The 22,274-nt window shown below is 51.7% G+C and overlaps 1 protein-coding gene across 6 annotated transcripts in view; it reads left to right on the top strand.

Annotated features, from left to right (window-relative positions):
- LOC140909765 (cullin-9-like) overlaps positions 1-22,274 on the top strand; it is a 64,177-nt gene that overhangs the window by 4,206 nt on the left and 37,697 nt on the right. For 4 of the 6 annotated variants that reach the window (XM_073339829.1, XM_073339830.1, XM_073339835.1 and 1 more), the window contains exons 3-7: positions 4,245-4,399; positions 5,012-5,545; positions 15,388-15,526; positions 20,484-20,674; positions 21,818-22,178. In XM_073339829.1, the coding sequence (XP_073195930.1) occupies positions 4,245-4,399; positions 5,012-5,545; positions 15,388-15,526; positions 20,484-20,674; positions 21,818-22,178 (1,380 nt within the window). Of the gene's footprint in view, positions 1-2,309; positions 2,386-2,648; positions 2,776-4,244; positions 4,400-5,011; positions 5,546-15,387; positions 15,527-20,483; positions 20,675-21,817; positions 22,179-22,274 lie in introns of those variants that run through there. The other 2 variants (XM_073339832.1, XM_073339831.1) reach the window with 2 other exon arrangements.

Here is a 22,274-nt window from a genome sequence, read left to right as displayed (position 1 = left end):
CCACGTTGCTGTGTTATCTGGTGCTCCTTGGAGAATCCCAGTGGAGTTTGGGAGCTTACACAGAATCTTCATTTCCTGCTTGCCATTGTATAGTATTTTATAAGATAAAAACTTGGTGCTAAAAACATTTCCAAGTCTCTTGTTAGCGCGTGGCTCAGGGACGTGGATTTTCTGTGTGCTCCTTGGAAGAGCCTGGTGGTTTCCCATCTGCCCCTCTTCCTTGGAAGGATTTTTTGGCTCATCCTGCCTCCCTTTCCCCAAGGACAGTTGTTCTTGCTGGCAGTGACTAAGGCCAGGTCTACACTGCAGACCTACGTCCACACCCCGGAGCGACTTTATACCGACCTAACCCCCGTGTAGACAGCGTTATGTCGATGGGGCAGCTACTGCCTCTAGGGGAGGTGGATTACACTGACGGGAGCGTTCTCTCCTGTCGGTGTAGAAGAGTCTTCACTTAAACACTGCAGTGGCAGGGCAGCATTGGTGCAGCTGTGCTGATGCAGCATTTTAAGTGCAGACCTGCCCTCGGGCTGTGTGGGATTGTTAACCAATCAGCAGAGCTTCCTTCATGCCCAGCCCCAGCTCTGTCCGAAGAGCTCCGGTGTTCCTAACAAAGCATCAAGCAGCAGAAGAGTTCCCACCCTACGGAGTTCCTTACCTTTCATTCCTCCTTCCTGTTTTCCTTCCCCTTCTTTCCATAGACTTTAATTTTTGTGGCACATTTGGTCTGTCTCTGGGCATGAGAACAGCTAATAAACTGGTCCAATCAAAGATACTATCTCACCCACTTAGCAGCTAATATGTCTGGCTTGGCTCCAGAAGGACTGAGGGAGGAGGTGTCCTTCAGGCCAGGAGATCTTGCAGTCCTGGCTAGAGGGAGAGCTGGGCCCTGTTTCCAGACTTCCTCCCCTCCACTTCTCTTCAGTTCACTTGCAGCCACCCCTATTTTGTCAGGAGATAGCAGAGCCTTCCCATCTGTCCATCCCTACGTCCTCTCAGTGGCTTGCTTGAGCTGCAGTGTGGTACCACCTTTCCAGCCGCAGTCCCTTGAGAACTCAGCCCTGGCAAGTGGACCTGTTCTTGTAGCCACAGCCAGCCTGTCACTGTCTCTCTCTCCCATTCCTCTGTGACCCCTCCAGCCAAGTGGGGGAGACAGCTAGCTCCGTGGGAGGACAGTGTCTGGTCCTGTGCAGTTTGATCTGGCCAGGGTACAGTAATAGTACTGAACAGGCAGGTGGAGAGAGACTCTGCCCCTCTCACACAGGGCTCGCGGGCGATAAGAGCCTAAGCAGCTACACTGCAGCAAAACAAGCCCCTTCTCCTAGTTCTGAGTGATCCTCCCAAGAGGGGAGGGCAGTCTGGTTCTGAGCAGGAGACCCAGGAGAGGCTGCTGCCGCGTGAGGGCTTTGAGCCGAAAGCTCTGGAATTAGACTGAGCAGGGGGAGCCTCCTAGGCTACAAGACAAGTGTTTCCTCAGAGATGCTCGGGCGGAGCTGGTTAAATGGAAATTCCACACGCAGGGCAGGAGTTTAAATAGACCAGCTCTGATGAGTTACCCAAGACAAGCTGCAGTACGTCCAGGTCCTAAAACTAGACAGTCTCTTTCCAAAGGGTCAGGGATGCAAAAGATCAGAGTCTCCAAGCAAAAATTTTGAAGCACTGACCTCATCCATACAAACCTCTCTCTCTTCAGAGCTATCACAGCCTGGTGCAGTGTCATCATGGATGAGCTGAAGTTAAATCCACTGTAAAGTTAAATCCACTGTAAAAACTGTAAAGACAGTTTTCCTAACAGCTCACTGATGGCTGCAGTAAAATTCTCAGTGAGGTCTCTGCCTCCCAATGCTGTAGTTTGAGGCCAACTGTGGCTCTGTGAATGGGAAGGGGGCTCCTACATCAGGTCAGCTGTGACCTCTAAAATCTCAGGGCAATAAACTGTCCGAGGTCATCTTTGTGAGCTGGAGCAGACCTGCAGAGCAGGTGAAATGCCTGCTTCTAGCACCCAAGCCCCCACAAAAGAGAGAGGGCTCCTTTCCCAGAGGGAGTAATTTCTCCTGCCCTACAACTAGTAGTAGGTGTTGTAGGCCCAGGATGGGCAGGGCACCCGTTGACGTGGTATCTGGACACCAGTGCATAGGCACAGAAAAGAGGTAGGTGGCTGGCATGGTAATGTAGCGGGTATTGACAGTACTATTTCAAGGGGATGCTTCAGAACTAGCCAAGGTTTCCCACTTTTGCTTCATCCCAGTCTCCAGCTTCCAGGGGTCCCTGAAGGCAAATGAACATAGTGGGGAGCAATCTTCCACCTACTCCATCTCAGTGCCGGTCAATATATCTGTGAAACTCCATCAGAGCTGTGCCCGATGCTCTAAAGACAATGAAACAGTAAGCGTTCCCTGCCCAATGAGTTTCCAGTCTGATGTGCTGACTAGATGTACAAAGACGTGGCTCTGTGCGGGGCCATGTGTGGTGCGGGTGAGAGCTGCTTGGCTGTGGCTACAAAAATATTGGTACAGATCTATGCAAATTCTGTAGAGCAGCTCTCCAGGATATGCTTGTTTACACCACCACTCCCACTAACCCTACCCTCTTGATATACAGGTCTGTGTCTCGCTTCTGTGTCTGGGAGGCAACCTTGCAGCTGCCTGGTTAGCAGCAGGGAGTGGTGGTGCTCATAGCTGGGACAGAACCGAGTGGACACAGCCTTGATGAGGTTATTCCGGGGCTTGCAACTGCATGACAGGGAACGGGCCTGGTATGGAGAGGCCAAGGGTGGTGAGTGATGGAGTTGGGGAAAAGCCACACGGGTGTCCTTCAGCTCAGTTCAGTGAGAGTTTATTAGCGTAACAAGCTCTGTCAGTGTAAGATATAGCCAGACCCCTCAGATCTAACCTGGCTCCCATTGATATCAGTGGAAACAATTGTGGCTCTTTAATTAGCCACTTTGGGGGGATTTTGCAGTGTGCTTGAATTGGGATCCCCCCTCCGTCCTGCACTATCCAGGGGCAGCGGAGACCCCAGTTGTGCAGGCAGGGAGCTATACTGGTGCTGCATCAGGCCATCTCGAATCCTAACGTCTGCCAAGATGATATCTGGATAGCTTAAACCAGTCTGACTTTTCTACCACGCCAAAGGGGCGACCCCACAGGGGGGTCACACCTGTAATCTGCCTTTGCTGTCTTGGGTTATTAGTGAGAAAAGACAATCTTCATGTGCTGAGCCCTTCCTCACCAGCTGCAGGAAGTGCCAAGCGTGGCACGCGGCAGCTCCAAAGGAGACTGGTCAGAAAGTTACAGGCCCATCAATATAGGGTGATAAAATCCCAACCTCACCTGCAAGGCGACCTGCAAAGGGTTTTAAAAAGTGCTTGTGCCTTTTTGGTTGTGTCTCATGTCAAAAGAGGCCTGAAAGGGCTTTTTCCAAAACCAGGGGTTTCCTGTGGCTTGTTTTATTTTCTCCTTACAATGCGAGGAGTGTACATTTTGTTTTTTCCAGAGGACCTGCTGGAGGTCTGAGAGCTTGTGGAGGGCGAGCTCTCTCAATGGAGAGGCAGGGACGTTGAATCTTTAGCAGGCAGGGTTCTCCACAATGCTCCTCGTCATGCATGTGAAACTTTTCAGGGAGCTTGAATAGCAATGCTGTTTCCCTCTCTCGACCACTCCCGAGTCCCCATTTCACTCATTCTCCAGTCAGCCCCAAAGCTGACAGGGCTGGGCTCTCTCATGCCAAACCCGAGGGGGACAGGCTGTTTTGGGAGAGAGGAGCGGAAGGGTCAGGCTTCTTTCGCTGTCAGAAAGCAGCAAAATAAAAGCCCAAGTTTTTTATTTGACTTGGCAAGGTCACTGGCAGGGTGGGCAGGTGCTCCCGGCTCGTGGGTGCAGTCTCGCTTTTGATGGCTTTTTGTTTCGTTGGTTGTTTCGCTTCGGCGGGTGGGGAGCAGTAAACTCCATGGCTCTCACTGACTCTTCTCCCTGGGTGGGGACTTGGGAAAAGCCTGGGGTACTGCAGGCCTTGAGATCTCTACCGGGCAGTGATAGCCCCACATGTTGGTTGGTTGGTTAGTGGCCACGTAGTGGTTGGAAGGTCCGTGGAGGGTGTAAGATTTGAGTCGTCCAAGGGGGATAGGTGGTCAAGGGGCGTGTTGTTTAGCCTTGCGTGGATGATTCCCCTTTCTGGGGCAGAGACGCTCCTGAGGGGCAGGTGGGAGGGAAAGCATTCAGCTGGTGTGTGTGTCGTGGCTGCAGGGAGTCGGGCCTACGTTCTCCTGTCCCTGAGCCAGCAGGACGGCATTGAGCAGCACATGGACTTCGACAGTCGCTACACCCTCCTGGAGCTGTTTGCGGAGACCACGTCCTCCGAAGAGCACTGCATGTCCTTCGAGGGGATCCACCTGCCCCAGGTACCCACAGGGCTGGCTAGCTTGGGAGGAGGGGCACAGGAGCAGGGGGCTTCACTGGGTGGAGGCTTGGAGCCTGTCTGGTATGGAGATGGACGGTGTGGTGACAGGATAGAGCTCAGAGGCCTATTGGGGATGGGAGGGATGGCTCAGGGTGGGCAGGATGAGGGGAGGTTGTGGGGAGGGTTGGCTCAGAGGCCTGTTAGGGATTGGGGAGGGGAGGGTTGGCTCAGGATGGACAGAATGTGGGGAGGGTTGGCTCAGGGTGGATGGGCAGGCTGGTGGAGGCCTGTTGGGGGTGGGTGGCGATGCCCCAGGACGGCCAGGCGGCCTATCCAGGACAGGGGGGCAAGTGGGGGTGGCTCAGGGTGGGCAGGACGGGGGAGAGGGTTGGTAGAATGCCAGGGGGTAGGTGGCGATGCCCCAGGATGGGTGGGCAGGCAGGGGTGGGGGTGGCTCGGGGTGGGCAGGCTGGTGGAAGCCTGTTAGGAGCGGGTAGCGATGCCCCAGCATGGCCAGGTGGCCTATCCAGGGTGGGTGTGGGTGGCTCAGGGCAGGCCGGGGGTCTGGCTGGGGAGCTCTCATACCGTGGCTCTGACGCCGTATCTGTTGCAGATCCCCGGGAAGCTGCTGTTCTCGCTGGTGAAGCGGTATCTGTGCGTCACCTCTCTCGTGGACAAGCTCAACAGCAGCACGGAGCTGGGCGGGGAGCGGCAGGACTACGCCGTGCCCTGCGCCCACGTCGGGGAGAGGAGCCGCATGCAGCGGGAGTTCGAGTTCAGCATGGCCATGGCCAATCTCATCTCCGAGCTGGTGCGGGTGATGGGCTGGGACCGCAGCCAGAGGATGGAGCTGCTGTCCCTGCAGGAGGGGCAGCCGCGGGTCGTCCGCTCCATCTTCCAGCCCAAGGCTCCCGCCTGCGCCACTGTCCAGGTCCCTCTGGTCACGCCAAAGCCCTCGCCGCGCAAAAAGCAGGGCCCCGGGTTCTTGACTTTGTCCGACTTCTCCAGGCGCAGCAGCTACGTGGAGTACGTTCAGGAGAGCCTCAAGCCGGGGATGATGGTGCGGATGATGGAAGACTATGAGGAGATCAGTGCTGGGGATGAGGGCGAGTTCCGCCAGAGCAATAACGGGATGCCCCCCGTGCAGGTGAGTGCCCAAGGAACGGAGGAGAGTGGGACTGGCAGAGAGGAAGGGAGGAGGGTGAAACACTGCGAGTGGCGTTGGTTCCCATTCTTCCTGGTAAAATGTCCCTGCCCCTGAGAGCTCCGGTCCCAGGTGTGTTTGGCTTGGACTCTCTGTAGCTGGCTTCCTTTGATCCACAACAGGCTGTGCTCCTCTGGCCAGGGGTGAACAGGTTCTTCATCCACACTCTTCCTCTTTAGGAGAGCTGGCCGCAAGTGAGAGTCCGGTCTGAGGGGCTCCCTTCGCACTATGCGTGTGCGGAGCAGCATGGGCTTGGTGCAAGGTCAGAGCTGCAGACAGCCCACCTGGAAGAAGGGCCCATGGCCTGGTTTACCTTCTGCACCGCCAGAGTTGCTTGCTAAATTCCCTCACTGTAACGTACCCTCACTGCCTTCAGCTCCTGCCCTGACACCTGTGCCCGTTCAGCACAGGCTAATCGTGTTGCACAGGAGTCCTTACGGAGGGCGTTGTTTGAAGACAATGGTTGGGTCCCCTGGTTACAGGTCCACCCAGGGGACCTATGACCACAAAGGCCTGTTCCCTTGAGCGGTCGGCTGGGCTGGGCCCACCACCTCTCCTCTTTGGGTGGGCTCAGCCCCCCAGCTCCTTGTCTTCAGCCAGGTCTAAAGGGAGCACTTGGTTCTTCTCTGCTCGCTGCTGAATCTTTGTTTTGAGGGACCTGCTGTTGATACTGCCCCAGCAGAGCGTGGATGGTGGGACAGCAGCAAGGGCCCTCCGGAGTCCCTGTGGGGATGCAGTTGGCAGAGAGACCCCAGAGCGGTGGGTTTTAGAGAACAGCCTATTAGGACGAATGAAAGGACTCTCACCTCTAGAGCCAGGACTGGATTGAGGCATTCCATGGCCATATGCGTATCACGATGTGAGGGGGGAGCAGGGTCAGGCACGGCTCCTCCCCTGCACTGTGGCCCTGTCCTCCAAGTTGAGTAACAAGGAACCCCTTCGTCCCCCTGAAGAGGCAGGGGCAGCAGCACAGGGTCCCTTCTCTCCCTGCCCGCCGGACTGGCAGTTGTGGCAGCTAGGGTGTGTCTGCAGGAGTGGGTGAACTGGGTTCATTGCACTCTGCTTCCCCCTTTGCTTGGAGCTTGCTGTTGGGGGCACGGGGAGAGCAGTGGGGCTGGCGTTTTCCCCCCTTAGGATGTGTGGAGCAAGCTCTCTGCAGATGCAGGCAGGTGTTGCTGCATCAGTCCCATTCAGGTCACGTTTTTAAACTTTGCCTCACATCCATGAAGGCTGGAAAGATTTTAAAAGGAGAGCTGAGGATTGTGCTTTAATCACATCACTCCTGGATCTGGTACCCTCGGCACGAGCTTACAGTGCCTCTGCCTTATTCTGTCCCTGCTTGGAGCTTTTGTTTCAGGCTGTCCCTGCACTGATTACTCAAGCCATGTCTTTGAGCTTTTCTTCCCAACCCCAAGGGCTAGTGCTAACTTTTTTCCAGATCAGGGTTTGACTGTGCTGTCGTTGTGTGGTCCATGAGCCAGGGATCTAGGCACTTGCTTGTTGTGTTTCTGCCTTAATGGAGTCCAGGATTGCACAGCTTATACCTAAGGGCGTAACGGTGGTGATGCATAAATTAGAAATTCTATCTTGGCTGTTGGATGCCCAAGGGAAGAGTGTGGAACTGTCCTTTAGAAAAATAACATATGAACAAACTGAGCACAGTTGATCCTGAAATCAGATGCAAATATGAAGTCTTGGGGCCAGTTTAGTCACTTCAGGTTTGAATGGTCTCTTTGGTCTGGGCTGGACGCATGGGGGCCTTGCCCGCGTGAGGCTCCCTTCTGTAACTGTATAGGCCTCTGGCTGTCTCTGGTCACACAGTCTACAGCCTTTAGGAAATGCCCTTTGTCTGTTACTGTGCCATGGCGTGTTTTAGTGGCTCACGTTACTGAGCTGTCTCCTGAAGCATCCCCATTTACCTCTTCCTATCGTTACAGTTCCCCTGGCCTCCTGGGATCTGACTTACATTTTCTGTAAGTCTTGTCTTGCAGCTTTATGAATGATTTCCTTTTCTGTCAGTAATGATGGTTCCCTCTTTTGTGATGCCCTGAGCTGGATGAGTGAGTTCCAGGTGCTGATGGTTAATCCATCACTTCCTGGATAAAATGGCACCTCATCTGCCCTTGCAGATTCACCCCAAAACTGTCAGTGGCACTGTCATCGGTTTCCCTTCCATGTGCTTTCCGCTATGGCAACTTACGCCAGTTAAGGACAAAACCTTCCCGGTCGCTGTCTTGCCTCTTGTCGCCCAAGGGACTCTGTTGTTGTGCACAGGTGGCTGAAGTGTTTAGTGCTTTGAAGCCTGCTGCAAGGAGGGTCAGTTTGGGGCCTATTCCACAACTTCGTTGTCGCTGTGTAAAGGCCTGATCTGTGCCCTAAGGGAGCTTGCAGTCTGACTTGCACACCTGGGGTCCTTAGTGGATTCCACACCTAGCGTTGGTGGGAGGCTTTGAAAAAGGGTGTTTTGGAAGAGTGTCCAATTCTGAAACCTGCTGTGCGGTTTCTGGTGCTCCTTGTGTCCCTTATAAGCAAGGCTCTGTGCACTCTGGTGCGAGCTGGACACAATCTGTAGTCAGACCTCCGTGCTGTGTGATGCATCGGTGCAGCACGTTGGATGTTCTGTGGCAGCCTCAGAGAAATTCCATCATGAACGGTTTCACTGAATGGAAGATTCACAGATTCAGAGTATCTGCCTTACTTAATTTCCTCTTTGGGGACTGTCACCTTGTTGTGTTGAAGGGGCTTGCATGTTCCAGTGATCCTCAGAGCTAAGTTGTCGGGAGCTTCATGTTCCTGGTAGAGTCTCTCAAGACGAACAGGTCTGAGGGGAGGTCCCAGACAAAGCACAGTCCAATTCCCTAAGTCCTCAATGGTGGATCAGGCGTAAGAGGGTCCTCGGATCTCAACAGGTGTGAAAGCAGATAAAGGCTGCAACAAGTTGGAGATCTCCAGTCATCTCGGACTTTCCCTGCCACTGAGCCCTAGACCTCCAGCTTGTCATGATCATGAGGTTGCTGTAGGCCCACCAGCCTCCCCATGTTAAAAGAAATCACATGCAGGCTTCTATCACGGGAAATAACATCTTTCCAACTTTCCAAGCCCTGCGGTGACGGACTAGTGGTGATGGAGACAGTATTAGTGAATCTGGCAGTCCCTAGCCATGAATCTGCACATAGGCGGTGGTAGTTAAATGGTCGTCTGGCACCTGGACTGAGACGGGTGCAATTCAGCAGCTACTGTCGCGACTGAGCAGTCCTCTTTAGGATCCTCTCTGCTCACTCCGCATGGTTAGAAAAGGTGCCCTAAACTTAGACTGTCTCATACGCTCCTGGCTGGATTACTGCAGCAGGTGGGATCGCTCTGCCTGTGTTCGAAGCTATAAAAAGACAGTGACTTTTTCAACATGGAATGTTCACACCTGGATGGATAACAAAGATAATGTGTGGCCGGAAGAAGAACTGCTATCGTCGCCATGGAACTTGCCAGATATACCATCGACGTCACGGCCCTGAGTGAGACAAGGTGCCCAGGTGAAGGTCAACTGAGAGAAGGTGAAGGCTACACCTTTTCTGGAAAGGGAAATCTGCAGAGGGCAGGCGCATTCATGGTGTCGATTTTGCAGGTAGGAATAAATGTGTCAGTCAGCTTACAGAGTTTCCTGTAGGAATCAATAAATGTCTTGTGACTCTTCGTCTTGAGCTCAGCAACAACCAGTCTGCTGCTGTCATCAGTGCATATGCCCCAACACTTGATTCTATGGAGGATATCAAGGAACAATTCTATACAGATCTTAACAGAGTCTTGACCAGCATTCCCAAGGAGGACAAGATCATTCTCCTCAAAGATTTTAACGCTCGAGTCGGGCGGGGGTCAGATCTTTGGAATGGCACTATCGGAAAAGGAGTAGGAAAGGCTATCTCCAACGGCATCTCTTCCTGAGCAAATGCATAGAACATGGCCTGATCATCACAGACACCCTCTTTAGACAAAGTGAGAAATATAAGACCATCTGAAGACACTCTCGCTCCAGTCATTGGCACCTTCTTGACTATGTTATTGTTACAGCTTGAGATCGGAAGGATGTCCGCATCACAAGTGAAGATATAGTGACTCAGAAGAAACTTAAGCAGTGTCTCCAAGAGAAGTTTGCCACTATGCCTACAGCTGCTGATGATGATGAAAATTTCTGGGGTTCAAGACTGCCATTCTCTCGGCATGTGCTGAGTCCACTGGCTATGTCACCCACCATCACCAAGATTGGTTTGATGAGAGCTAGGCTGAGATTCAGGGCCTGCTTGACGAGAAGAGAAAAGCTCATTGCATGTGGCAAAACGACATATCACACCAGCAGAAGAAATTCATACAAGCAACTCAAGGCTGAAGCTCTAGGAAAATCCATGTAATCAAAAATACATGGTAGTGAGAAAAGGCCAAGGAGATTGAGCTTTACACTGATAAACATGACATGAGGAGTTTTTTCAGGCAGTAAGGGCCATTTATGGTCCATGCTCCCATGGACCCACACCACTCGGAGGCCAAGACGGGTCAACATATTTTAAGGAGAGCAAAGCCATCAAAGCCAAATGGAAGGAGCCTTTTGAGTTACTCCTGAACCATGAGTCAACTGTCTCTGATGCCACTATCGAATCTATACCTCAAAGACATGAAAGAGACTCTCTTGCTGATCCTCCCTCTCCCCCCGAAGAAGTAATATGAGCCATTATGCAAACTAAGAACAATAAGGCAGCAGGGCCTGAAGTCTACAAGTTTGGAGGTGAAGAACTGGTAGGAAAGCTCCACGAACTTTTTCTTCATAAGTGGTATAATGAGAAGAAGACTTGAGAAACGCTAACATTGTTACAATCTTTAAGAAAGGAGATAAGTTGGAGTGTGAAAACTATCGAGGCATTGCCTTGCTATCTACAGCAGGGAAAATTCTTGCCTGTATCTTCTTAAACCCATTACTTTCCCTTGCTGAGGAAATATTGCCAGAATCTCAGTGTGGTTTTAGACCATCCTGCGGGACAACCGACATGATCTTTGTTGCCTGCCAAATCCAGGAAAAGTCTCAAGAGCAAAATCAGAACTTGTACATGGCTTTCATCAATTTGACAAAGGCCTCTGACTCTGTCAATCGCGAAGCCCTGTGAAAGGTGCTGGCCAGATTTCGCTGCCCTCCAAAATTTATTAAGGTTGTAAGGCTTCTCCGTGATCAAACGACTGCCACAGTTCTCTGTTATGGCCTTGAGATGGAACCTTTCGTCATCAAAACTGGGGTTAAGCAAGGTTGCATTATTGCCCCAACCCTGTTCTCCATCTATTTAGCAGTCATTTTGGTTAAAGATCACCTCCCCAATGGAGTTGACATTCAATACAGAATGGACGGGCGGCTCTTTAATCTTCAAGTCTCTGCTCGAAGTCAAAAGTCTTCAGGGCATCCATTACTGATCTTGAGCATGCTGATGACTGTGTCATCCTCACACACACTGAGAATGACCTTCAGTCCATACTGGATTTTCTTGCACAAGCTTACCGAAGCCTAGGACTCTCTCTCACTATCTCACTCAGCCTGCCTCAGGCCTTGCACGTATCCCACCACAAATCACCATTGAGGGACAGACTTTGAAGACAGCTGAGCACTTTTGCTACCTTGGTAGCCCACTTTCTCAAAACTCAAAAATCGACAGTGAGATCCAGCACAGGATCTAGTGTGCAAGTGCTTCCTTTGGGAAATTGCTCCATTGTGTTTTCATGGACCGTGACCTACGTCAGGACACCAAGATCCAGGTCTAGAAGACAATTGTTGTTCCTACACTCCTCTATGGATACAAAACCTGGGTGACCTATCGACAGCACCTCAAGAGCTTGGAGAGGTACCACCAGCAATGCCTCCGGAAGATCCTTCGCATCAAATGGCGAGATCGCTGTACTAACGCCAGCATCCCCACTGAAGCCAATGTCTCCAGCATTGAAGCAATGATCCTCATGTACCAGCTTTCCTGAGCTAGACGTTGTGTGTGGATGCCAGACTCTCGCCTTCCAAAACAAGCCCTCTACTCTCAGCTCGCCCATGATCAGAGATCCCGTGGTGGTCAGAGGAAACGCTACAAAGACACTCTGAAAGCATGTCTTAAGAAAACTGATGTGGATGTCACAAGCTGGGAGGAGCAAGCCACTAACCGATCCCAATGGTGCCATTTCCTCCATCAGGCAGTGGCCCGCTTCGAGGACAAGCGCCTTTCCCTCAAAGCTGAAAAGAGAGAGAAGGAAGGAAAAAGAAATAACTTTCTCCCAGTAGGCAACTGGCCTGCCACGAAATGTCTGTACCTACTGTGGGTGGATTTGCAGGTCCAGGATCAGACTCTCAAGTCATCTCAGGACCCATATTTAATTTCGTGATAGAGATCATCCTTGAATTGAGGGATCACTTACTTAGTTTGTTAGTAAATTCAGTTTATGTGCTGATGCCCTGAAGGAGATAGTGGTTGAGGCAAAGGGGGGGTCAAGGGCGGGGAGTTTAAGGTGGGAGAGACTAAAGCATGCTGGTCCTGGGAGGGGAATGAGCCGGAGGTGAGGGGGATCAGGGTGGGATAGGGTCATGGGGGCTGGGTAGAGGGGCTGTAGGAAGAGAGAAGATGAGCTCTTGGGTTCAGTGATTGGGGCCATGAGAGGGGGTGGTGGTGAGAGGCAGAGGGGGAAGGGAAGTGGGGACTGGGGGGCAGAGGGATGGAGTTCCACTTAGATCTTGTGAGTTTACTTCCCGCAGAAGTTAGGTGACTCCCGGGAGGAGGGGGACGTGAGGGAGGGATTAAGGAGGGAGTTGAAGGTGGCCGGGTGGCACAGTGCTGCTGGCTAGGGGCAGAGCCATAGAAGGAGAGGGGATTTGCAGTGGAGCAAGTCCTCCTGGGGCTGGGACATGTGCTAGAGGCCTTCCACTGTGCAGCAGCAGGAGTTGAGGAAGTGGATGGTGGGGCTTGGGTGGAGTGGGGACCTTTCACCTGGGTGAGTGTGGAGAGTTAGTGACTGTCACCGGAGAGCAGAGAAGTCTGGCAGTGCTGGGGGAAGTCACAGACCGCTGGCAAGGAGAGGGTGCAGCAGGCTTTGTTGGAGCTGAGACACTGGCCAGGCGCAGGGGTCTCAGTGAGGGAAGGACCCGAGGGGAGCAGATCAGGGGGTGGGAGAGCTGATCCTCAGCTGTGGTCAGAGGGGTGGGATTGTGGCACGCAAAGAGGAGGCGCTAGGAGTCCAAGCCAGAAAGGAAGGTGGCTGAAATGTTCCTGTGGGCAGTCCATGCCAGCGCCATGGAGGGAGAGGAGAACAAAGTCAGATGCAGTGTTGGTCTCATTCATTCTCTGTGTTTGAAGAGGGGTGGGGGGTGTTGGGAGAGGAAGGCTGGCGCTCTCGCTGTGCTCCTTAGCGGGGAAGCCGGGCTCTGGGAGTGGGGAAGGAAGGAATGACTGCAGTGTTGCGGGAAGTGCAGGTTTCAGTGAGAGCTGGGAGTTGCAGGGAGACAGGGTCCTGAATGGCTGTGATCTGTCTGGAGATTGACCAGACCGTACCCCTGTTAAATAGGGTACAGAATAGCCGGCACCGTATGCTTTTCCCTTCAGACTGCAGGGGCTGGGGGTGAAGAGGATTTTCACCTGGGCCAGTGGGTGTTGGGAAACTTTGAGCCCTGACCACACCCACTTCCGTTCCATGGTTCTCCATGGATTTCCTTGCCATGCTCCCTACTAGACTCTCCCTTTTCCCTGCCATAGATCGGTCAGCTCTCTCCGCCCTGTGCGATGACTGCCCCGTGGGTTATGTGTTTATTCAGGATGTTCATTGCTCTGCTTGGCATCTGGGGTTTGTTTGAACATTTCATGTGTCTGTCTTGTGCTGTAGCATTGCACGCTCACCTGTCTGCTGGGCAGACCATATTCCCTCACACCCAGTATTGCGTTTACAGCCTAGCCCTCCCTGTCCCAGACTGCACTTGTAATCAATATTCTGTGACCACTCTTCACGCTCCCTTTTCCCATTCAGTTCCGCAGCGGTTTCCTTCTCTGAGGCCACGTCCTCGCTTGGCCTTGGACCATATTTAGGAATAGTGTTTGGATGTGGTTCCAGTTAGCAAGAGTTCACTTGATTTGCCCAGCCCTGTTCCGGTGTTCTGGCTTAGGTCCCAGAGTAGACTAGAATGTGTTGCAAAGCATGGTGTGTCTGCAGCCAAACAGGGTTAGACAGAAGTGCTCAAATGTGCTTTCCACTGTGTTTAGGAACCAAAAGCCATGGTGTCTGGAGTAAATCACGAGTGAGAATAGCAGCCACAGGGCACAAACCCCAAACTGGTTATGAGTTGTGTAATTGGATTTCACCATCCGAGTAACAAGTGTAAACTTCGCAGGTACTGTAATAACCTTACCATGGGGCATTCCAGTCTATCTCGTTACCCAGGCAAGCTTGCCTGTGTGATAGTTACTGGAGGACAGGGCGGCTCTAGTGATCTGGGAGTTCTCCCTCTGCTTTCAGCTAGTTCCTTTCACAGCTGATCGTGAAAATCTTCACTTGTGGGGCCCAGGCCTGTGCTTTGTCAGATGTTGTTTGTGAAGCAGGTTTTTCTGCTCAGGTCTTTAAGAAGTTCCTAGGCTCTGACTCATCCTGCCTTTATCTTTCTTCAGAAGGGTTTTAAGAAGTCTGCAGCCTAGGAGGGCTGATAATATGAGTGTGACGAAGGCCCTGTACTTTCAGAGCTGTGCTCAGACTTGTGGACACGATGCCAGCTTTGTCAAAGCACGATTCTGTGCTTGAAAACTTGGCCGGTACCGATCTCTGTTGAGGGCTAAGGCCTTCTCTTGGCTTGAAAGACTCTGCTACGATGGCAGGTTTCAGAGTAACAGCCGTGTTAGTCTGTATTCGCAAAAAGAAAAGGAGGACTTGTGGCACCTTAGAGACTAACCCATTTATTTGAGCCTGAGCTTTCGTGGGCTACAGCTCACTTCATCGGATGCTTGCGATGGGACAAGCTGGAGAGCGCCTGCAGAGCATGTACAGCAGAAAATGTCCCTAGCTGTGCACTTAGCATTAGGCGTACACGCGCTCTCTCTCACACACAGACACACACACACTCATCTAGTAGACGAGCAGCTTTTAACTTCTATAAGCTGAGGCTGTTTCTACACTGCAGCTGAGAGCATGCTTCCTGGCACTGGTAGACACATGCACGGCCCCTGCTCTAGCTAGCACTAAAAATAGCAAGGTTGCATGGGCAGTGGCTTAGGCTAGGGGGCCGCGATTGTGCCCAGGAGGCTGGGTGGCTTTGCACTCAGCAGCTAAGCTGAGTTGCCGCCCCGCTCTCCCTGGCAATGTTGCTGTTCGTGGTGTCCCGGCTCGAGCAGAGCTGGTGTGAGTCTGTCGACCTATGCTGGGAAGCTCATTCCCAGCTGCAGCGTGGACATACCCTGAATAACTCAAGAGCAAGGAGTTTCTAAGCAGCACAAGCAAAGCTGGTAGAACTTATGTAAGTAGTCCCTGATGCTGTTTTTAAAAAAGAACTTAGGAAACAGATGCAAAAGAACTTGTTAATGCAGTATTAAGTATGCCCGTTTAAAATCAGGAAACGCAAAGGTTCCAGTATCAATATTGACTAAGCCACATTGGGTGTCCTGGGTACCACGGAATGGGCCCTCGTTTATACAGCTTAGTGGGTGAGATGGGTGGTGGGCATATTCCCTTCTCTATTTATAGAACGTGGGCACTGGGGAAGTGGCAGGTCTGATCACACAGGTCTGTTTCCCCCACAGGTTTTGTGGCAATCTACAGGCCGAACTTACTGGGTGCACTGGCACATGGTGGAGATTATTGGTGCTGGAGAGCAGCCTGAAGAAGAAGCTGCCCAGGAAAAGGTATCCAGTCTGACCGAGAACTTGAAACTAACCACAGGTGAGGTTATGTGCACTGTATGTACATGTGCATTCTCTGCCTATTGCTCCCACGCGCTTTGGGGCTGGTCACGTTTCCTTTCCAGTATGGAGTGATTTAAATTTCTTCTAGGGATTTTCCTAAAGAGAAAAGTCATTCTGCGTGTTCTGTATGAGGGGTGACAACTTGTCAGTCAGTGATATGACTTAGAGCTGCATGGGACACATGTTCAAATAACAATAGGTGTAAAATGTCATTTAATACATTGATGTTACTCCAGAATATGCACATAAACTCTAGTTAGAATTAAACTGAACTAGCTGCTACAACCAGCATGTTATGATATTTTGGCACTTGCTGAAAATGAAACCACCTGAAATTTGGTCCATATAAAATCAAGAGGAATGAATAAAACAACGTAGGTTCATACGTTGTAAAAGCACCGATGTGCTTTTTTTGGAGTTTGATAGGCTAAGGTTTTAAAAGCTGTTTAGTAATTTTGGGTGTCTGCATTTCTGGGGGTTCATTTTGAAACACCTTTAAAGGTCTGGTTTTGCAAGCCAGGGTACTCAACAATTTCTGAAAATTACATCCCTTTAAGGTGTCTTAAGTTGAACACCCCAAAATCGAGGCTCCTAAAATTTAGTCACTTTTGAAAATCTTTTTCATAGTTCATCTAGTCTGACCTCCTGCGTAATACAGGACCGAGAATTGCCCCAGTAATTCCTGCATCACACCCAACAACTCATTGAACTAAGATGTATCTTTTAGACAGACATCCAATCTTGATTTAAAGACTCCAAGTGGCAGAGAGTAAGCTGTTTCAGTGGTCAGTCACCCTCTGTGTTAGAAAAGCTTGCTTCTATTTCCCATTTGGCTTTTTCCATCACTGACACCCAGCCACTGGACCTTGTGATGTCTCTATCTGTTAAGCTTTGCCTGAACGCCAGCTTGCTTTGGCTTAATTCAAAACTGGTTTAGTTAAACAGCTGCAAACCCCTGTAGGGATGCTCTTATTTCAATTTACACATAGTTTAATTCAGTTTAGCTTATATCTATTCCTAGTCAAGTTAGTTTACCTGAAATAAACCTGGAGTAAGTGTGTCCCCACAGCTTTGGCAATGGTTTAAATACATTTGTTTAAAATCACACCTTTATCCTGTGCAACTCTACATGTAGGCGAGCCCTTCTGTTACCCCGCTCTCCAGTGCTGAGACCTTCTCCCTGTGTAGGAACTTACGGACAATGATTAGGGCTCCTTTTATCCTTCCTTTCAATAAGCTAAATAGATGCAAGGTATGTCTACACTTGCCATTTAAAGTGGAAAAAGTCCCTTTTTTGTGCAAAAACCGTGGGAGCGTCTACACTTGTTAATGACTTTTTGCAGTGAAACTCAGAAGTTTCACCCCAAAAGGAAAACCACCTCCACGAGAGGCATACAGCTCTTACCGGTGATGTTTTTGCGGTGATGTGTAAGTGAAGACTTGTTTTTCCTGTTTACAGAGCTTTTAGCCTCCGGAGGATATCCCGCAGTGCCTAGGTCAGGGGTTCTCAAAGTGGGGGTCGGGACACCTGAGGGGGTCGTGAGGTTATTATGTGGGGGGTCGCGAGCTGTCAGCCTCCACCCCAAACCCTGCTTTGCCTCCAGCATTTATAATGGTGTCAAATATATAAAATAGTGTTTTTAATTTATACGGGGGGGAAGGAGGGTCGCACTCAGAGACTTTCTATGTGAAAGGGGTCACCAGTACAAAAATTAGAGAATCACTAGCCTAGGTGACCACTTTGACCAGCCCCTCTGCTGCTCCAATGCCAGGTAAACAGACGTCCACCCCTCCTCCTGTAAAGGCTCAGGAAGTTTGAAACTCCCCTTCCTGTTTTCTTGGCAAGTGCTCACTTATCTGGCCAGGTGACAATGGCTGCTCCACAGGGCAAACGATCCCCTGCTTGGAGCAATGCTGAGCTCCTGGAGCTGACCAGTGTTTGGGGAGAGGAGGCTGTGCAGGGACCCAGGACGCCCTGCGATCACCCCCCCACCCTTCCGTCAAGACCTATCGTCAAAACAGAGAGAGCTGCACTGTGGGATAGCTGCCCTCCTGCGCTCTGCTCATTGGGGATGGAAGTGCTGCAAATGTAAACGCAGTCTGACACCTGTGGAAGTGCGTGAGCACACAGACCAGCACTTTACTTTCACACTCCCATGGTTTCACCCGTTCCCTATCACTGGTGAAACTGACAGCGCAAAACCTCTGCAAGTGTAGACATAGCCTAAGCTCTTTAAGAGTCTTGCGTGTTTTCCAGACTGTTGATCATTCTTATGGCTCTTCTCTGACTTCTTTATTTTTGCAACATCCTTCTTAACATGTGAACGCTGGAACTGGACATGGTATTCTAGTAACGCGTCATAGCATTTAAGGGCAGAAGGGAATGACTAGATCATCTAGTCCAGTGGCTCTCAACCTTTCTAGACTACTGGACCCCTTACAGGAGTCTGATTTGCCTTGTGTACCCCCAATTTCACCTCACTTAAAATCGACTTTAGACATAGTGTGCAGTGACACTTTTGTATTTCTATTACTGAAAAATTGCTGACTTTCTCATTTTTACCACAGACTTATTAAAATAAATCAACTGGAATATAAATATTGTCCTTACATTTCAGTGTATAGTAGATTGAGCTGTATAAACAAGTCATTGTATGAAATTTTTGCTTGTACTGACTTTGCTAGAGCTTTTTCTGTAGCCTGTTGTAAAACTAGGCAAATATCTAGATGAGTAGATGTAACCCCTGGAAGACCTCTGCGTTCACCCGGCTGAGAACCACTGCTCTAGTCTGACCTCCTGTGTAACACAGGCCAGAGAATTTCACCAAGTTGACCCCAATATTGAGTTTAATAGATTAGGTTTGGCTAAAGCAACTTCTAGAAAGGGATCTCATCTTGCTTTGAAGAGAGAGAAAATCCACCACTTCCCTTGGTAGTATGATCATCCTCACTGTTCAAAATCTGGGCCTTACTTCTAATCTGAATTTGTCTGGCTTCAGCTTCCAGACGGTGGTTCTTGTTCTGCCTTTCTCTGTGGGATTAAAGAGCCCTTTAGTACACGGTATTTTGTCCCCATGGAGGTATTTATACACCACAATTGAGTCACCCCGCAGTCTCCTTTTTGATCAGCTAAACAGACTGAGCGCTTTAAGTCTCTCACTGTGAGGCATTTTCTCCAAGCCTCTTGTTTTTATGGCTCTTCTCTGTCCCCTGTCCAATTTTTCAACCTTCTTTTTAAAACGTGGACCCCAGAACTGGACGCCATATTCCAGCATCAGTCTCAGTAGGGCTGTATATGGAGTCAAATCACATCCCCGCTCCTGTTCCCTCCTCTCCAGTTTATACCTCCTGGGGTCGCATTAGCCCTTTTTGGAGCTCACCTTGAGTTGTTGGTCCACTGTGACCCCTAAATCCTTTTCAAAGGGGCACTGTGGGGAAAAAAACAGCATGTGGTCACCTAATTAAAGACTGTGTCGTAATGCAAACACACAAGGTGGCTGAGTGAAGGTTGCACTCGTGTTTCCTAACTTCTGAGTGCTTGGCTTTACGATATGTTCTTTCAGTGTAGTTTTGTTGTGTGTAAATTGCTAGGTTTTTAAACCTAGATTGAAAGGTAAGCTGCAAATGCTATTCAGTCTCCTCTAGAATTCACAACTTTGAAAGGGAATTGTTTTGATTTTTAGGTGCTAAATAAAAGATTTACATTGTTATTAATTATTCATAGTATCCAGTGCCGAGGAGCCCAGCTGAGGGGGATCAGTTTTGTCATGATGGTTGCCACAGGGTCTAAACCTTGTCTATACACACAGGTCGTACTGCTTTAACTATACTGACAGAGTTAAATTGCTATGATCCCTGGCGTGGATGCAGTTATACCAGGATAAACATTTGTATACCGATATGGCTTATTCCTGCCTGGGAAGAGGACCACGCTATACCAGTATAAGGCACACTTATACCAGTATAATCGTCTAAACTATATTGGTAGAAATCACCCCCAGTATAAAATCTGGGCCTAAATCAGGCCTACACAAAACTAAGATCTCTGAGTACTCAAACCCCAAGCCACATCTGCTCACTACTGTGACTCTGAGCTCAGGACCCTCACCCCAGTTAATACAACAATGAACAAATGGGGCCTTTTACGGTTGCCGTTTTGGTGTGCGTGAAATCTCTTTACCTAGGTACTTGTATGGCCCCGGGACTAGTTTCTGAGCACCAAAAGCATGTGCTTCTACTGAGCAAATGTTTGTTCTCTTCAGGTCCTTCTTTATTTTTCAATCCTCACTGGCGTTCTCTGCTCCCCCGAGCGGAGCACAGCCTGCTGTTAAGATGCTGCTTACTCCCTTCTTCCAGATGTTAGGGAGGCTGTTAAGTAAGACTTAGCCCTGATCTCCACAGGACCCGCTAGAAGTCCTCCATTTCCAGCCCCCTTTCCTTTGTTGACAGTCCTGTAGACAATGGTCAGTCTTTGTGATGGTGTCGTGTCCCAAAAATGACAATTGTGACTGTAATAATTCTCCCCTTGCTACGCCACGCCGGCCACCAGGCGTCTGTGGATTGAACTGAGCAGCTGGCTCTGACTAGCGAGCTCAGATTTCAGTCGGTTTAAATGGAAATCCTTCTATTTATAATCACTGCTGGAGCGCCCCTCTCCATCGCTTCGCGTCTCTAAGCAGGAAGGTGATGGTTGGTCCTGCAGCCACCTAGTGTTCTCTGCTCTTGCTTCATGCGCTCGCTCTGTTTGCCAGTAGATGGCAGGCTGGGAATCCGGCCAGCCTGTTGAGACTGAATTCCCTTTGAATCCTGGCCTTTGGCTGCCTGGCTAGCCCAGGCCAGCTGTCCCCTCCTGGCTCAGGTGGCTCTGCAGCAGGATAACCGTCTTTCTGAGACGCTCAGGGTTTGTCTCTCTGCCTTGCTGTGCTCCCCTGCAGTGACCCAGACGTTTTACTGCAAGCCCCTTGGAGGGCTGTACTCCCTGCCCTACCTGATGGACCGGCTGAGCGAGGACTCGGAGGCCCTGAGCCGGGCCGAGTGGTGGGAGCTGCTCTTCTTCGTGAAGAAGCTAGAACCGCATGAGCAGCAGGAGATCGCCCAGCTCATCCGGCAGCACCAGGAGGAGCAGGTGTGGGACAGGGGTGGTGCAGGGGAGAGAGAAGGACCTGGGAGGAATAGGGAACTGGGGAAGGTGAGAGATACCATGGAGCGCAGTGGGAGAACAGGTGAGAGGGGAGTGAGGGGAGATGGAAGTGGATGGGGGCAGCAGGGATGGAGTGGAACAGGGAACTGGGGAGCCTTGGGAAGAGCGGGGCAAACTGGGAGGGGAGATTGAACCGGGGAAGTAAGAGGGAATGGTGGGGGTGCAGGTGAGGGGAGGACCAAGGAGTGTGGATGGAACAGAGGGAGGGAACGAAAGAGGAGACCAGCTCAGCCCAGGTAGAGAAACTCTGTCCAACAGACTCTGGATGGGCAGGTCACAGGCATGGGGAGATGCTGTCAGCAGCCACTGAGACATCGATCTGGGACAAGAGAATTGGACGTGTTTGGTTCTGGCTGGCCTGGGGATATCGCAGTTGGACTAGCCCGGTGTCGGCTCGGTTCCGGCTGGCCTGGGGACCTCCCCGTGTCGGCTCGGTTCCGGCTGGCCTGGGGACCTCCCCGTGTCGGCTCGGTTCCGGCTGGCCTGGGGACCTCCCCGTGTCGGCTCGGTTCCGGCTGGCCTGGGGACCTCCCCGTGTCGGCTCGGTTCCGGCTGGCCTGGGGACCTCCCCGTGTCGGCTCGGTTCCGGCTGGCCTGGGGACCTCCCCGTGTCGGCTCGGTTCCGGCTGGCCTGGGGACCTCCCCGTGTCGGCTCGGTTCCGGCTGGCCTGGGGACCTCCCCGTGTCGGCTCGGTTCCGGCTGGCCTGGGGACCTCCCCGTGTCGGCTCGGTTCTGGCTGGCCTGGGGACCTCCCCGTGTCGGCTCGGTTCTGGCTGGCCTGGGGACCTCCCCGTGTCGGCTCGGTTCTGGCTGGCCTGGGGACCTCCCGGTTGGACTAGCCCGGTGTAGGGTCTGTTCTGACTGGCTGGGGGATATCCTGGTTGGACTAGTCCAGTTTCAGGTCGGTTCTGGCTGGCCTGAGGATATTCCGTTTGGACTAGCCCAGGGTTGGTTTGGTTCTGGCTGGCCTGGGGATATTCTGGATGGACTTACCCAGTGTCGGCTCGGTTCCGGCTGGCCTGGGGACATCGGGCTGCTGAGAATTAACCCAGGCCCTGCATTTCCAGCTGTCGGAGCTGGACGAAGAAGCCCTGATCCAGCTGTCGGTACCGGTGGAGCTGGCCCAGCAAGTGCTGCGGGTGCTGAGCAAGCAGTGCCAGGGCTGCACCCTGAGTGACCTGCACAGCTCCCATGTCTACAGCAAGTACTTCCTCCGCCCAGGGGGGGTGCAGCCGGGCGGCCTGGGGCTGGACGCAGCCCCCTCGGAGTGCGCCGAATCCCTGGTGTCCAAGAAACCAAAGAAAGACCCTCCTGCTGCCAGAGTGCCTGCCCCAGCCCCCCCGGAGAAATCCGACTGCCAGCTCTTCACCGAGCTGCTGCGAGCGGAGGGGCTAGCCTGCCCGGAGATGGCAGAGGAGAAAGCCAAGGGTACGTGCCGGCCGGGGAAGGAGCCGTGCGCGGCAGTGGCTGGGTGCTGGGCTCTAGCTAAAGCGGGTCCCTGCTGGCTAAGGGGGGTCTGGGCAG

This window comes from Lepidochelys kempii, chromosome 3 (genome assembly GCF_965140265.1).
Source record: "Lepidochelys kempii isolate rLepKem1 chromosome 3, rLepKem1.hap2, whole genome shotgun sequence".
Lineage (NCBI taxonomy): Eukaryota > Metazoa > Chordata > Testudines > Cheloniidae > Lepidochelys > Lepidochelys kempii.
Note: the sequence above shows the minus strand (reverse complement) of the source record. Positions and strands in the feature narration are given on the sequence as shown.